Source organism: Erpetoichthys calabaricus, chromosome 5 (assembly GCF_900747795.2).
Source record: "Erpetoichthys calabaricus chromosome 5, fErpCal1.3, whole genome shotgun sequence".
NCBI classification, from domain to species: domain Eukaryota; kingdom Metazoa; phylum Chordata; class Cladistia; order Polypteriformes; family Polypteridae; genus Erpetoichthys; species Erpetoichthys calabaricus.
In genome coordinates, this window is record NC_041398.2 from 63,622,804 (window position 1) to 63,638,034 (window position 15,231).

The 15,231-nt window shown below is 37.6% G+C and overlaps 1 protein-coding gene across 1 annotated transcript in view; it reads right to left on the bottom strand.

Annotated features, from left to right (window-relative positions):
- Positions 1-13,197, bottom strand: part of spon2b (spondin 2b, extracellular matrix protein) — a 37,555-nt gene extending 24,358 nt beyond the window's left edge. The window contains exons 1-2 of the mRNA XM_028801584.2: positions 12,858-13,197; positions 11,559-11,789 (exon numbers count right to left, since the gene is read on the bottom strand). Of these exons, the coding sequence (XP_028657417.1) occupies positions 11,559-11,781 (223 nt within the window). The 5' untranslated portion in view covers positions 11,782-11,789; positions 12,858-13,197. The remainder of the gene's footprint in view (positions 1-11,558; positions 11,790-12,857) is intronic.
- Between the last annotated feature and the right edge of the window lie 2,034 nt (positions 13,198-15,231).

The window sequence follows — 15,231 nt, forward strand, 5'->3', positions numbered from 1 at the left end:
GTTTTTTGACCTTTCTTTGGATTTGTGTTATTAGGACTTGTTTGCCATTGGATTGCCTATATTGAGAACGCAACTCCATCTGGGCCTCTTGTGCATGTTGATGCTTCTTGTCCTATAGAACATATTTTGTGAATTTTTATTTTTTTATTTTATAAAGATTCTTCATTTTCCCTTTGTGTTACACAACATGAAGGTTGATAGATAGATACCCCTCCTCTTGTGGAGCATTTTGCAAAGGTTTTTGGGACTGATATTACGTAGATGGAAATATGCAGACTGAGTAACATTATTAATATGCGCCTCAAGGTTTAAGGTATTATCAAGAATAACACCTAAGCTCTTAACCTGTGGAGAATAAGAAATTAGAGAATTATCAATAGTCAATGAAATGTTATCACATTATCCAAAACCGATTTAGTTCCTACCAGAAGAACCTCTCTTTAATAACTATTTAATTTAAGAAAATTAGCAGACAGCCATGATGTAACTTCCTGCAGATAGTCAGAGAGGTAAGAAGGTGAAAAAGTGGAATCAGGCTTAGTAGACAGACAGAGCTGGGTGTCATCAGCATAACAGTGAAAATGAATATCAAATTTCCAAAATATATCACCAAGGGGCAGAAGATAAATAATAAATAGAAGGGGACCCAAGAAAGAGCCCTGGGGACCATCACTTAGAACTGGGCAAACTTGTGATTTGAAATTTTTTAATTGTACAAACTGTACAACTGTACCATTTGAGAGATAAGATTTATACCAGGCATGTGGAGTGGCAATAATACCAATCTATTTTAATCTCTCAAGAAGAATATCATGAGAGACTGTATCGAAGACAGAGCTCAGATTAAGGAATACAAGTATAGTTAACAGCCCAGAGTCAGCTGCCATCAGTAGGTCATTGGTGGTTTTAACCAGGGCTGACTCTGTGCTGTGAAATGGATGAAAGCAAGTCTGAAATTGTTCAAACAAATGATTGTCAGTAAGGTAATAGTGAACCTGTTCAGCAACAGTTTTATAAAGTATTTTTGAAAGGAAAGGTAAATTTGAGATTGGACCATAATTATTTAGACTGTAGGGATCCCCACCAGATTTCTTAAGAATTGGAGTTATTACAACCGTTTTAATAGGTAAAGGAACAAGACCAGAGATAAGGGAAGAATGTATAATGTTAGTTATTAGAGAGGAAAGAGAAGACAAATAGAATTTAACCAAATAAGTAGGAACTGGATCCAGCTGACAGATAGAGGGGCTTGGACTTTCTAATAATATCAAATATTTCCTGCACAGGTGGGAGTTTAAAACTAGTAAGAAAAGAAGAAGGGGATCATAAAATGCTCCATGTACAGAATTTCCAAAAGATGTCAGCTGTTGGTGGATATTTCCAATCTTCATATTTAAAAGGTCATGAAAGAGTTATATTGATCAGTGCAGCACAATTGAGGTGGAAGACTGTCAGGTGGCTGTAGGATGTTGTTTACAGTTGAAAATATGACCCTAGAATTCCCTTCAGCAGACTCGATTAGTGTTGCATAATATGCCGTTTTTGCTGCAGACAAAGCACATTCTTATAGTCGTGCATATGTTCATCATACTTATCCTTATGGACATCAAAGCCCGTCTTTTTATAAAGGATTTCCAAATGTCATTTATTAGCTTTAAGCTGGCAAAGTTCCAGGGTGAACCAGGAGGCAGAGTGGATGAAACAGACAATGTTTTCAGAGTAGCAAGATTATCTAAAAGGCTGCATTGTCCATTGTTATAGTGGGAAACTTGTTCATCTGTGGTAAATAAATTGTCACTACTGGGCAGACTGTCGACTCCTTTGGAGAAGGCAATCAAATCAATACAGTGGAACCTCGAATCGAAGTAACCCGAAGTAATTTCCCCCATAGGATTGTATGTGAAAGGGAAAAAAAATGAACATTTGAAAAATCCTTAATTTATACAAAAACTAACCATAAACAACCAAGAAAACTAACCTTGCATGAGTCGAGTTCTGGCATGAAGGAAGTGAGGAGGAATTGGGTGGAGAGGAGATTACAGTTTTGAGGTAAAGTCTGTGATGATGCGGGTTCGCTGCATGCTCCCATCTCGCTTCCGGGAGCCCTTAAACCCGTCACCATCGGTAATGTTACCGATGAGCACGACAGTGAGGCACTACAATGGAGCAAGGGTTTGGTGCAAAAAGTGCCAAGTGCTTTTATGAAAATCAACAAAACAACAATCAAAAACAAAGTCCAAATTAAATAAAGTGCAGTGCTTTCAGAATCCTTCAATAAATAATCCCATAAAAACAGAAGTGAAGTGGAGGTTAAAATCCAATTGAAAAAAGTCTTCATTAAATGCAACAAGGTTAAAACAATGCTGGAAGCAGTCTCTTTAAAAACAAGCCCAGTGCATTCTTTAACTGGTGACCCCCCTGCTTCTCCCTATCCAGGCTTTGCAACAGGGGAGCCACTCTACCTGCAGCTGTCATTCCTTCTTCCTTCTGGTCTGGAGGCTTCCCGATCCCTGGCTTTGGGAATTAGGGAAACGTCAGGGAATCCACCACCCAAGCCTCACAACTCCTGCTGCCTTCTCGCCCTTACGCGGCCAGCCGTCCTTCTTCTGGTCATTCCAGCTCCTTGATCGCTCAGCTGGAGCGACCGCTTCCTTCTGCTCCACTGAGTGTCAGCCAAACACCTCTGCTTGGGCTCACTGTCCAGCTGCCTGCCTGCGAGCACGCACTCACTCGCTCACACCAGTTCTTTCCACACTACTTCCTCACTCCGTAACCTCCATCTTTCTTTTCTTTTTCCTCCCTTTAGCTGCCTCATGCTTCTATTTATGAAGAGGACATGGCAGCTGTAGCATTGAGCAGCCCCAGGACCAATTACGGATGTGGACAGTTTCTCACCTGTGCACATAGGTGAGAAATGCCCACACCACAGATTCCCCTGGAACTGCTTCAGCCACTCAACCACCATGCCCCTTCGCTAAGCTGCAAGCACAGCGATTATTTATTTAAAAATGGCCTCTTGATGTGAGCTGTGGACCCGCTATTCCACAAAGTCCGTCTGTGTGCACGTCTGACCAAGAACAATGTACTATACAGGGAGAGACTGAACACGTGCGTAAATCACCGGCTCGTACAAACCAGAAGGAAAATGAAATAGAGCACAAAAAGTTCACAGCGAATGCACAGGGAGAGACTGAACACGTGCAGAAGTCATCAGCGCATATGAACCGGAAGGGAAACTGGCTTGTTAGTCACCCGAGTGTGTGGTCGTGAAGAGATGCACAAGTTTTTCAAACTTTTTGGTCACAACCCGATTTGTGCGTTTTCCGAGGCATTCGTGACCCGAGGTTCCACTGTACTCTTAATACTGTGAAATGAGATAGAATGGAAGAGATTTGATTTAGATAATATTAAGTCGACATAGTTGACACAATGAAGTACATTGTATCATGAAGTTAGTGATCTCTGTTTTCCATAAAAATATGAAATTAAAACTTTTTCTCACCAGTTGCTATGAACAACTCTGAGTAAGTAAGAGTAAGTGAGTTAAAACACATACTTTTTAAATGAAGCTTTCCATATGTATTAAAATCCAGGCTGCTTTTCTTCTAAATACTGTAGTTAGTTTTTTCTGTTCTTTGCAGAGATTTGATAATTTAATTCATCCTTTCATATTTCAGATTCATATGCAGGTACAGGCTCAGGAAAGCAGTTAAAGTTGCTAAAATACAATCCCAATATCAGCTGGAAACTGGATATTGCAGCTCTAATTAGGACCATAGAATTCAGAATTGTATACATATGGTTACAGATAACAAACCAAAGTATCACCCAACTACATTTTCTCTCCTGGATGAATATAATGCTTTTTACAATAACTTTGATTGTGACAATAAAGTGAACCTTGTGCAAGTTACCACAGCACTCCATGATTCAGCTGTCTGTGTTTCATAATCTGAATGGGCCAGTGTTCATAATCTGAATAGAAGTCAAGCTGAAAAGAATGATAGTGTTATATTTTAAAATCTTAAAATGTCTCACTGAGGGAATCTGTGGTTTCCACTTGTGTCAAATAATAACAATTATCCCATTACCAAAGAAAACAAAATTGAGCAGTATCAGTGATTACTGTCATCTAGCATTCATTTCCATTGTGATGAAATGCTTTGAGAGACTAGTTCTGGATGGATCAAGCATAGTTTTCCAGATAGTGTAGACCACTCCAGGCTGCATATCATCACAGGTCCACAGAAGAACTTATATCACTTGCCCACAGCACCACCCTTGCACATTTATATACAGTATATATATATATATATATATATATATATATATATATATATATATATATATATATATATATACTGAGGGCTGAGAGGAGGGGGAAGCATGCAGGGCCCTCCACACTCATGCACCAGCCTCCATTCGAGTCAGTCTGCCTCTCGCCACTTGTTGGAGCATACCTTACCTCCACTTAGCTAGCGATACCTGTTTGTTCAGCAGATTTTATCATCCAGAGATTGTTAAGGAATAACATTGGACATTTTTGCGAGAGACGTCACAGCTACATGTGTTTTAAAGGGTAGCTACTGATTGGCATTGATATCAAGGCCACATGCTTTTCTCCCCATGCAGGGGACACTCTCCCATCACAGATGAACACAATCAGATACAGTGCCAACGCTTGACATTGTAGCGTACCTACCTTCTGCTTGGCCAGAATTACATTTTTTTTTTATTATTGATTTTTAAAGTTTGTCCTGTTTCACTACTATGTGGGCGGAGCTGCAGGGGAAAGCTAATGTAAAATAAAAGCGCTACACTACAATACTGTTTATAGACTATATCTCAGCATTTAACAGAGCTGTCCAAATGGATTTTGATCTTTATATCTTGCAGATCCCAACATATTCTATTGGCAGCATCACTCCAACACATGCACCCCTCAGAAAAACAGACAGCTTCAACTCCCTCATTAATTTTGTTGATGACACAACCATCATAGGCTTAATCACCAACAATGATGAGACTGTTTACAGTAAAGAAATCAAAATTCTGGTGTGGTTGTTCCTTGAAAACAAATTCTCACTTAATTTCAACAAAAACAAAAGTCATGTCAAAGACATTAGGATGTAGAAGGCAGACCATATGGCCATCTACTTAGGCAGTGATCCTGTAGAGAGTTTTAGCAACTTTAGTGTAACCCTCACCAATGGCCTAAAGTGGACTCAGTACATCTCAGCTTTCATTAAGAAGGCTCAGCAATGCCTTTATTTCATCAGCCACCCGAGGAAAGCCCAAATGTCTCCATCTGTGCTAACCAACCTTTACAGGTGCCCATCTATCCTCACTGGTTGTATAACATCTGGAGTGACACCTGCTCTACTCAGGATTTCAGAGCACTACACTCTGTAGTAAAGTTAGCTAAACATTTTACTAAAATACAGTTCTGTTTTGTCTACCAAACATACATTACCTACAACTGTAGAAATTCAAATTAACAGAAATCTGACCATCTTCCACAGCTGCTTCATCTGTTCTGGCACACATCACAGGATCATTAGTACTCCCAAAACTAGATTCACAAGCAGTTTTTATTGTAGGGTCATTAAGAAACTCAAGAGACAAAAAAGGAGACAAAATGGATCCTAGTAATTACAGACCAATTAGTCTTATTCTGTGCTATGCAAAGTAATGGAAACTAAAATCTTTCCATTATCCAACCCGCTATATCCTAACTACAGGGTCACGGGGGTCTGCTGGAGCCAATCCCAGCCAACACAGGGCGCAAGGCAGGAAACAAACCCCAGGCAGGGCGCCAGCCCACCGCAGGGCACCCAGACACACACCAAGCACACACCAGGGACAATTTAGAATCGCCAACGCACCTAACCTGCATGTCTTTGGACTGTGGGAGGAAACCGGAGCACCCAGAGGAATCCCATGCAGACATGGGGAGAACATGCAAACTCCATGCAGGGAGGACCCGGGAAGTGAACCCGGGTCTCCTAACTGCAAGGCAGCAGTGCTACCCACTGCGCCATCGTGCTGCCCGGAAACTATAATAAGAAATAAATTAGAAAATTACCTGAATGACAATAATATTCTCAATACTAGCCAACATGGGTTTATGATAGGGGAGGTCCTACCAAACCAATTATTTTGATTTTTTTGAAGAATAAACCAAGATAGTTGACAAAAAAAAGCACTCAACATACTTTACTTAGAGTTTCAAAAAGCATTTCATACAGTCCCACACCAAAGATTAATTCTGAAACTAGAAGTTATATACATCAGATGTAACCTACAAACCTGTATCTCTAGTTGGCTTACCAGCAGGAGACCAAGAGTCATCAGTCCCTCCACTTTATATTAATGACATTGCTTCTGGTACAGTTAGGAAATGTGTCAAATTCGCAGGTGACACTAAAATTGGAGGGATGACGGACACTGAGGCAGCAAAAATAATTCAAAATGATCTGGACAACCTTAAGAACAGGGTGAACACCTGGAAAGTGCAGTTTAGTGTAGGAAAGTGCAAAGTGCTACACATTGGCAAAAGTAACATCAATTCTAAATAAAAGATGGGAAACACTGTCAACAGGAAGCAGCCTCTGAAAAGGATTTAGGGGTTTATGTTGACACAACATTTTCATTGACTAAGCAATGCACAGAAGCAATTAAAAAGGTAAATAAAATGTTAGGTTATATCATAAAACCTGTTAAATTTGAGCCAAGGGATGTTATAGTCAAACTATATAATACACTAGTAAGATCACTTCTGGAGTATTGTGTGCAGTTCTGGGCACCATGGTACAAGAAAGACATAGCAGCAAGTGCATCCCAGGACTTAAAGACATGTTCTACTCTGACAGACTCAGAGTAAATTGATAAAGTACAGTAGATCCAGCAATATTCTTTCAGCTTAAAGGTGAATTACATACTCAAGGACATCAGTGCAATTAAGGGGAAGTGCATTTGAAACTGAAGCCAGGAAATACTTCTTTACACAAAGAGTTGTGGGACTCTGGAATGAACTACCAAGACATCTAGTTGAAGCAGAAACCATGACAACCTTTAAGAAGAATCTGGATGAGATGTTGGGACAGCTTAGCTATTAGCTAAACAAATGGGCTTGATAGACTGAATGGTCTCCTCTCGTTTGTCAAATTTCTTATGTTCTATGTTCTTTTGTTGTGTACATTGGCTCCTGTTTTATTATATTACTCCTGCTTGTCATTGTAATATATGTAAATTAGTATCTTACTATATTGTGTACAAATGAGAGTAAACTTGATATTGAACTACTGACCCATTCTATAACATTACATATACTGTATGTTATTTTAAAAAAAAATTATATCCTTACAAATAGCATGTATTTAGGCAACTCTACTAGGAGCCCATTACATTTCTTTAACTAATAAGTATGAACTATGTGGGTGAGTACCACATGTGGCAATGTTTTTCAACATAATGTATCACCTTTACTTCATCTGTATGAATATTTCTTAATTTTCTGATTTATTATTGCAAAAAATTTCAAAATGGAATATTTAGAATTTTAAAAGTACAGAGTTCTTAAATTTTTCTTTATTTACAGTAATTTACATTATTTTACTCTTAAATTCATACACTAAGAGCTGCTTGTAGCAAACAATTTTTATTGTAAACTGTACTCTCACCATCAGTGTAAGTTAGGTGGATTGGCAAGTCCTACAGTGTGAATGTATGCATTGGTATGTTTCCTTGTAATTTAGTTACATTTGTCCCTTAATGAATAAATGTTTTCCGTACATTTTTTCTGAGACCTTGCTTCGTACTTATTATGGTTTCACTTTCATGTTTTCCTTTAGTCTTGCATTTAGACTTATATATTTAATAGCCAATATGGTTACTATTCATTTATGTCACCATTACCATATTGAGAATTATTTTCCAAGTCACATTGTGACGTCTGGAGGTCGTGGCATGTGACATCAGCTACATGACAATAATTAAGCGAATGCTAGGGAAGACACCACATTCAAGGTAAAATGTAAATAGTGTTTTGAGGAAATAGTTTTAATTTTGGTTTATGAGTTTTGACTAGGATTTTGTGACTTTAAGTTTTGGTAAACATTTTGAATTTAGCATTGCTTATTGATTTCCTGGTTGTAACCCATTGGAATATTTCTGACTTGTCTCATTTCCTGATCTGTTACTCTTTCCCTTGTGGTGTACAATTTATCTTCTATTTTTGGCAATACATGTATAAATAAGCATGTCCATCGCTGCAGCCTTGCAGTGTTGGTTCCTGGCTTTCTTCTAGAATAGACTCTGGGTCCCATTATCCTCAATGGATTGAGTATGTTTGGTAATACACAGAAGGATAGATTTCATTACACTGGCATTCTCCAATGTTGGTGCAGGTTTATCATCTGTCATAATCTATTTTGAAAGTGTACAGCTGAACACATGCAATAAAATTTGTACATGTAATCTAAATAAAGTCTCTCCGGCTTCTCTTTTTGGAGATCTGGGTCTATTACGGAAGCACAAGGCACAAAGCAAAAACAGCTGTTGAAAAGACCGAATGTTTAGCAGAGCAAGTTATGCACAGATTCACAGTTATTTATACTGAATCAGTTTAAGTATTCAAAATGCTTGCTCAGCATTCATTCATGTTGTTTATAGCTTGTTCATTTTTCTGGGGTATTCTCTGTGTTTTGAAAAATGTTTACCGCCGTCATGGTCACAGGCCAAAAGAAACAACTCAATGTTGTATCATTAGATGGATTATGTATTTTTCATAACTTTAATATGTTACAATGATGCCTAATTTAAAATACAAATGCTCTTTCCATATAGTCATGTGATAAAGAAAGTATACCCTCTATCAATTCTAAAGCTTTACATATCAGGACATAATAATAAAAAAATCACCTGTTTCTTAGCAGGTCTGATTACATCTTGCCTGAAGAAGGGGCCTGAGTTGCTTCGAAAGCTTGCATATTGTAATGTCTTTAGTTAGCCAATAAAACGTGTCATTTTGATTGGCTTTTCTCTACATTCATAATGGCTAACATGGTATAACACCCTAGTATTAGCAGGTCTTAAAATTTGATAAGTACAACCTCAGATGAACAACAACATATGACATATTACACCGTTCCATTATTTCTTTAACAAAAACAGCCAAAATGCAGAAGCAGTGTGTGAAAAATTAAGTACACCCTTACTAATTCTATAGGAATAAAGAGGGTAAGTAGCAGCCAGGTGCTGCTAATCAAATGCACTTGATTAACTTTTCGTCAGCAAGTGGGACCACCTCTATAAAAGCAGAAGTTATGGCAGTTTGGAGCATTCAGTTGTGTGTTAACACAATGCCAAGGAGGAAAGACATCAGCAATTATCTTAGATTAGCAAGAGTTGCTGCCCATCAATCTGGGAAGGGCTATAAGGCCATTTCCAAACAATTTGAAGTATTTCATTCTACAATGAGAAAGATTATTCACAAATGGAAAACATTCAAGACAGTTGCCATTCCTCCCAGCAAATTTACTCCAAGGTCAGGCCATGCAATGCTCAAAGAAACTGGAAAAAAATCCAAGAGCTATATCTTAAACTCTGCAGGCCTCATTAGCATGCGAATAGTTAAAGTCATGACAGTACATTTACAAAAGGCTGAACAAGTATGGTTTGTTTGGAAGGGCTGTCAGGAGGAAACCTCTTCTCTCTAAAAGAACATGGCAGCATGACTTTGGTTTGCAAGATTGTGTCTGAACAAACCCCAAGACTTCTAGAACAATGTCCTTAGGACAGATGAGACTAGAATGGAGATGTGTGGCCATAATGCACAGAGCCACGTTTAGTATTTAATATTCAGATATGTTGTTTAGCTTCTGCGATTCTTGTTTTATCTTGCTTTTGATTTTTTGATCACTATTTTATAAACCCTGTTTTTATTTCTACTTGTAATTGTTTTTGAATTTTTACACATGTTGTCAAGATCATGTGTCTTGCTATAATAAACGTATAAACTTTGACAAATAAATTTAAAAAATGAGAATAGTGGCTTTTGTTTTTCTACCCTTGCAGAGAAAAGCCAAGCAAAATGACACATTTTATTGGCTAACTAAAAAGATTACAATATGCAAGCTTTCAAGGCAACTCAGGCCCCTTCTTCAGGCAAGATGTAATGTAATGTAATGTAATCTACCCTTGCACAAAGCTTTAGTCCTCATTTGCTGTTTAAAGCTGAATAAGACACCAAGAAAATAAGTCAAAAAGAATGCTTAGTGACACCATTCAATTGTGAAATATATTTTTGAATGTATTCCTTCTAGAAGGTAGAGGACTTTTTTCTGTTTAACTCAGGTGTTTTGAGTCAGTGAAATGCTAATACACAAATGGTTCATACAAAGTCACAAAGTTTGAAAGATAGTGTTAGCATCATAAAGTAGAGGCAAGGATTCAGATTTACAGGAATGACTAATAATGCTGTTTAATTATGCCATTATTTTCCGCTATGCATTAACCAAAAAAAAGTTTTCAAAAATAACTTAATCGAATCTCAACTTTACCACATGATTCAGATTAAACCCTCGAAAAATTTCATTCGAAAGTGCCTAATGTGTGGTCTGTTTCAAACTTTACTTTACTACATATATTACTTTCCCTGAAAAACTCTACTCTCTGAACCGTTGGTGTTATCATATGCAGTTTTCATATTGCTTTATATTTCTTAAATGTTCTTCCATCCATCCTATTTCCTAATTCATGTAATCCAGAATACAGGGATTAAGAGCCTGCCCTGGCAGCAGGATGGGCAGGATGCAGGGCGTAATGAAGCACACGGCTACATTCAGTCATACCAGACTAATATAGTGTTACTAATTAACCTAACATGTTCATTGAGATGAGACATAAAACTGGAATAACTGTAGAAAACCTACAGATGTTGGGAAAAATGCCAATTCAGTGCAGATTGTGCCCAGACCAGAAACTGGGAACCCAGTCATTTGGAGCTGCAATGTAGCACAGCTGAGCAAAATGTATTTCAGGCACAATACTTCTTTTAAAGTATTTGATTAGTTTTATTATCTAGAAGGCAAGTTACCAAAAGTGTTCTTTATTACACATAGCTACTGAAACTGAAACCAAAATGGCTATAATTTTTAATGAACAAAGTTAGAGATGGGTTTGCTTGTAAATCTTTGGCTAATAATTCAATGGGAAAGTGGTATAACCTGTAAACATCAAATGACTTATAAAGATGTAATTCGTTTAAATTCATAAGTAAAATATGCACATGTCACAGAAGCTTCCTTTATTTGTTTCTTTAGTCAACTACAAATTCCTTTCACTTATTCATTGTTTTTCTCAGGGCAATAGAAGGTTTCTTACTGTTATTTTGGTTATTGATTACAACATTAACACAAGAAGAAACAGCTAACAACAGCTGTATTTATAGTTATTCTAAAAATGTAAAAAGAGATTGTATACCACTACCTAAAGTCACATTCTACATTATAGACATATATACATTCTGCATTCTGTGTCATTTATAGTTTACCTACCAATCAGGGGTGACCATTGTGCTGGAGGTCTAAAGAGAGGATAGTGCTTTGGGAAGGCAGTCTGACTCCACTTGCCTTTAAAGACAAGCCTGTACTTAGCATGGCCTCCAGCTGTGCAGACAGGATCCACATCTACAGGAAGACCGCAAATGCTGCCGAGCAGTGAGAGGAGGGCAATCCAGAAAGCTTGATTGTATTTGTAAAGAATCATCAGCTTTTCCATGACTAACTCTGTGCATGGAGAAAATGACAAGTAATAAAGGAAGCTGAAGCAATGACATCAAATACATTTAAATGTGCTACAGCACAAGAAACAAGGAGGACAGAACAAGGAAGACATAAAATGTAAGACATAAGCCTAAAATGTTTGCTAGAATCTTAAACGTTTTATGACCAATCTTAGAAGCTAATTTTTCATTTGATTTGAGGCTTAAGAGTCATTTATTTAATATAATGTGCTCTGAATAAAACAGGCATTTCATTCAGGTTTGGATCCTGAATTGCTCCCATTGCTGACAGGATAATAATAATAATTCTTTACATTTATATAGCGGTTTTCTCACTACTCAAAACGCTCTCCACACAGGGAGGACCCGGGAAGCAAACCCTCAATCTCCTTACTGCAAAGCAGCAGCACTACCACTGCGCCACCTGTGTGGATAGGATGGGCTCTAGCTTCCTATGATGAAAAATTGGATTAGGTGAATTCAGAAATGGATGGATCAATAAACTCATCTCATTTCACAAAGTACTTTAATTAAGCTTTATTTTACTTTGTATGTCTTTTAGTCAGCACTATCATATTATTCTTTGCAAGGCACACAAACAGTTAATGTGGTGCGTAGTTAAAAACTGTTCTACTGTGTGCATAGTGTCTTTACCAAGCCTATTAATTCTTAAAATGCATCATTCACTGTAAATACTGTACATAGGGATTGAAATAGACTTGTTAGAACAACATGCACTGCACACATTAAAACTAATGTTATTCCTGCTTATCCTATCAGTGAATTGGTTAAACAGTCAAAATATTTTATTTACGTATAAACTGAGCTATAAAACTCCACTAGCACAAGTCAAATGATGAGACTATAAGGTATTTAATCCTCAACTAAAAATCCAGCTGTGAACATCGGTTGAGAGAGCAAGTACACCAAGGCAATCAAGGGAGCTTTTCTGTTAATTATCTCTGAGCATATTAAAATATTTAAAGCGATGTTGTGTAACAAGAACTGACTTTCATAATGACATTTTGCAAAAATGAATAACCAAAAATAAAAATAAAGTAAACATGCATACCTCAATAGTGGCACAAGTGCTGAATAGAAGGCAGAGCAAAGGTCTTTACAGGCAGGGAAGCAGAACTGCAGGGAAAGAGTGTTAGAGCTTACTATTTATCCGCTTACTGAGTCTCTCCAGTTGAACAATTATTGCAACCTTTTGACCTCTCCTGTGTGAGGGATGTGCACATCAAACATTCGTCAAGACTACTTTGTCTCTGTTGAGTTGCTGTTGCAGCCCTCTGAATTAAAAAATCCATATGCTTGCAAAGGCAAAAAAGAGAAAAAGCTCTCAGCGGGTGTGCAACTTTGGGCACAGGCGTTGCCTGGAACTGCGAATGCTTCCTGTGCCTCAGCAGACTTGAATTAAAGTGGCCAGTTTTTTAACTGAATGCTGTAGTCTGCTTGGCAAGGCTTCTATTTGTGGATTTTACACTGGTCAATCCATAATGTTAAGTTTCAAATGCAGAATTCTGCTGGAATACTCTCAGCAGGAGTGGTATTGCAAATAAATCTCTTTTAAAACCTTTGCAATGTTGCTGTTAATTAAATCCAGTTTCTGGTTATACATAGCTAAATTCACTTTGACATTTACAACTCTTGCCTCACAATCACTTTGACAGTGCTTTTGGTTTTATCACTTCAAGAGAAGTGCATCTTTCACTTTTAGCAAGGGCTAGCTCTAATGTCCTACCAGCACACTTCAACAAATCAATAAACTTTACTGGAAGATGATGTGCCACTCATGCAGGTGTGATCCTAGCTGCAAGCATTCATTCTGAAGTTTCTGTATAGTAAGTAAGTTTCTGAAGGTGGAAGAATGGATGTCTAAATGACATCAATAGGGGAAGTCATTGAGATTCTCTAGGAATTAATTTAGTAACTATGTCTTCTCCTAAAATGATTGTTTTTATTTTTGTGAAGAGCTTTGCATTCTTATGCCTGGAAAAGACTGTATGAAATAAAGATTGAGTCACATTTTTGCAATACATGCAGTATAGTTATATGGAATCTGAGAACAGTAGTCTGTTATCGATGCTTTCCTAATGGTTGAACTGCTTGCAAGTAATGATGATCAGCTCTGTCTTCTCCAGAGGAATACTGAATTGTTTGTTGACTGAATCTGCTATTCCCAATGTATTTTATCAAATACTATGGAGCAGTGCTTAACACTGCTGCCTCAAAAATCTAACAGGCTGTGTTTGAATCCCAACTTGGTCACGGATGTGTGAAGATTTTGAAAATTCTCCCTATGTACGTGATGTTTTTCATTGGGGACCCTGCTTTTTCTCCCAAATATATGTGGCAGGTTAATTGGTAATTCAAAACAGGGCTAATCTGATTTGCTGTTACTGTTGTCATGAGTGACATAAATTCTTTGTCCAGGTTTGATGAACTAATCAGGTTTAGTATGTAAATGGTTGAAATAGAGTATATTTTAAATGAAGTGTGTTATTTTTCTTAGATGTAATTGCCTGCAGAATCACATTAAAAAGAAAAACTATAAAATCCTGATACACCGCTGCTCCCCATAAATTAAGCCTTTCAATCCCTCTCTTTTCCTTCCTTCATTCCAGTTGTAAACTCTTTCAAAATACTTAGGAATCACCATTAATTAGATAGATAGATAGATAGATAGATAGATAGATAGATAGATAGATAGATAGATAGATAGATAGATAGATAGATAGATAGATAGATACTTTATTAATCCCAAGGGGAAATTCACATACTATGTGAATATACATACATACCATTACTCCTTCCATTACTGATATTGTACGGGCAAACTTCCACACGGTGTTTAATGAAGTAAAATAATCAAAGCACTCCTGGAATAACCTCTTTCTCTTCTTTCAAACTCATTTGGCAATCATTAAAATGAATATTGTCCCCTGTTTAAACTGTCAGCTCAAATCTCACTCTTCCCCCACCTTCCTCTTTTTGGATGCAGGTCAGATCAGCTATCAGCTCCTTTCAATGGAGCGGCAAAAGACCTGCTATCAAACACACCTTTTTGATTAGATCCAGGATGGGCAGAGGTATTTCCCTTCCATATTTTGAAATGTACCATTGGGCATATGTTCTTCGTCTGCTACCCCTATGGTTGAACCCCCCACTTTCCCCCCATCCTGGCTACTTATAGAAACAAATCTTGTTTCCCGCCTTGCTCCGCAACACCTACCATTTATTAGATTTAACAAAAAAAGGAGCAAATGAATATAACCCTCTCAAAAATTGTGTTTTGCATGTTTGGCACAAAGTGGACCTCGGCTCCACACTGTACTGGCATTCCCTCACACCATTGTTTCACAACAGCTCTCTCAACATTGGTGGATGGTCCATCTCTGTACCAATTGAGGCTTCTAGTGGTATCAGCACACTTGGCAATT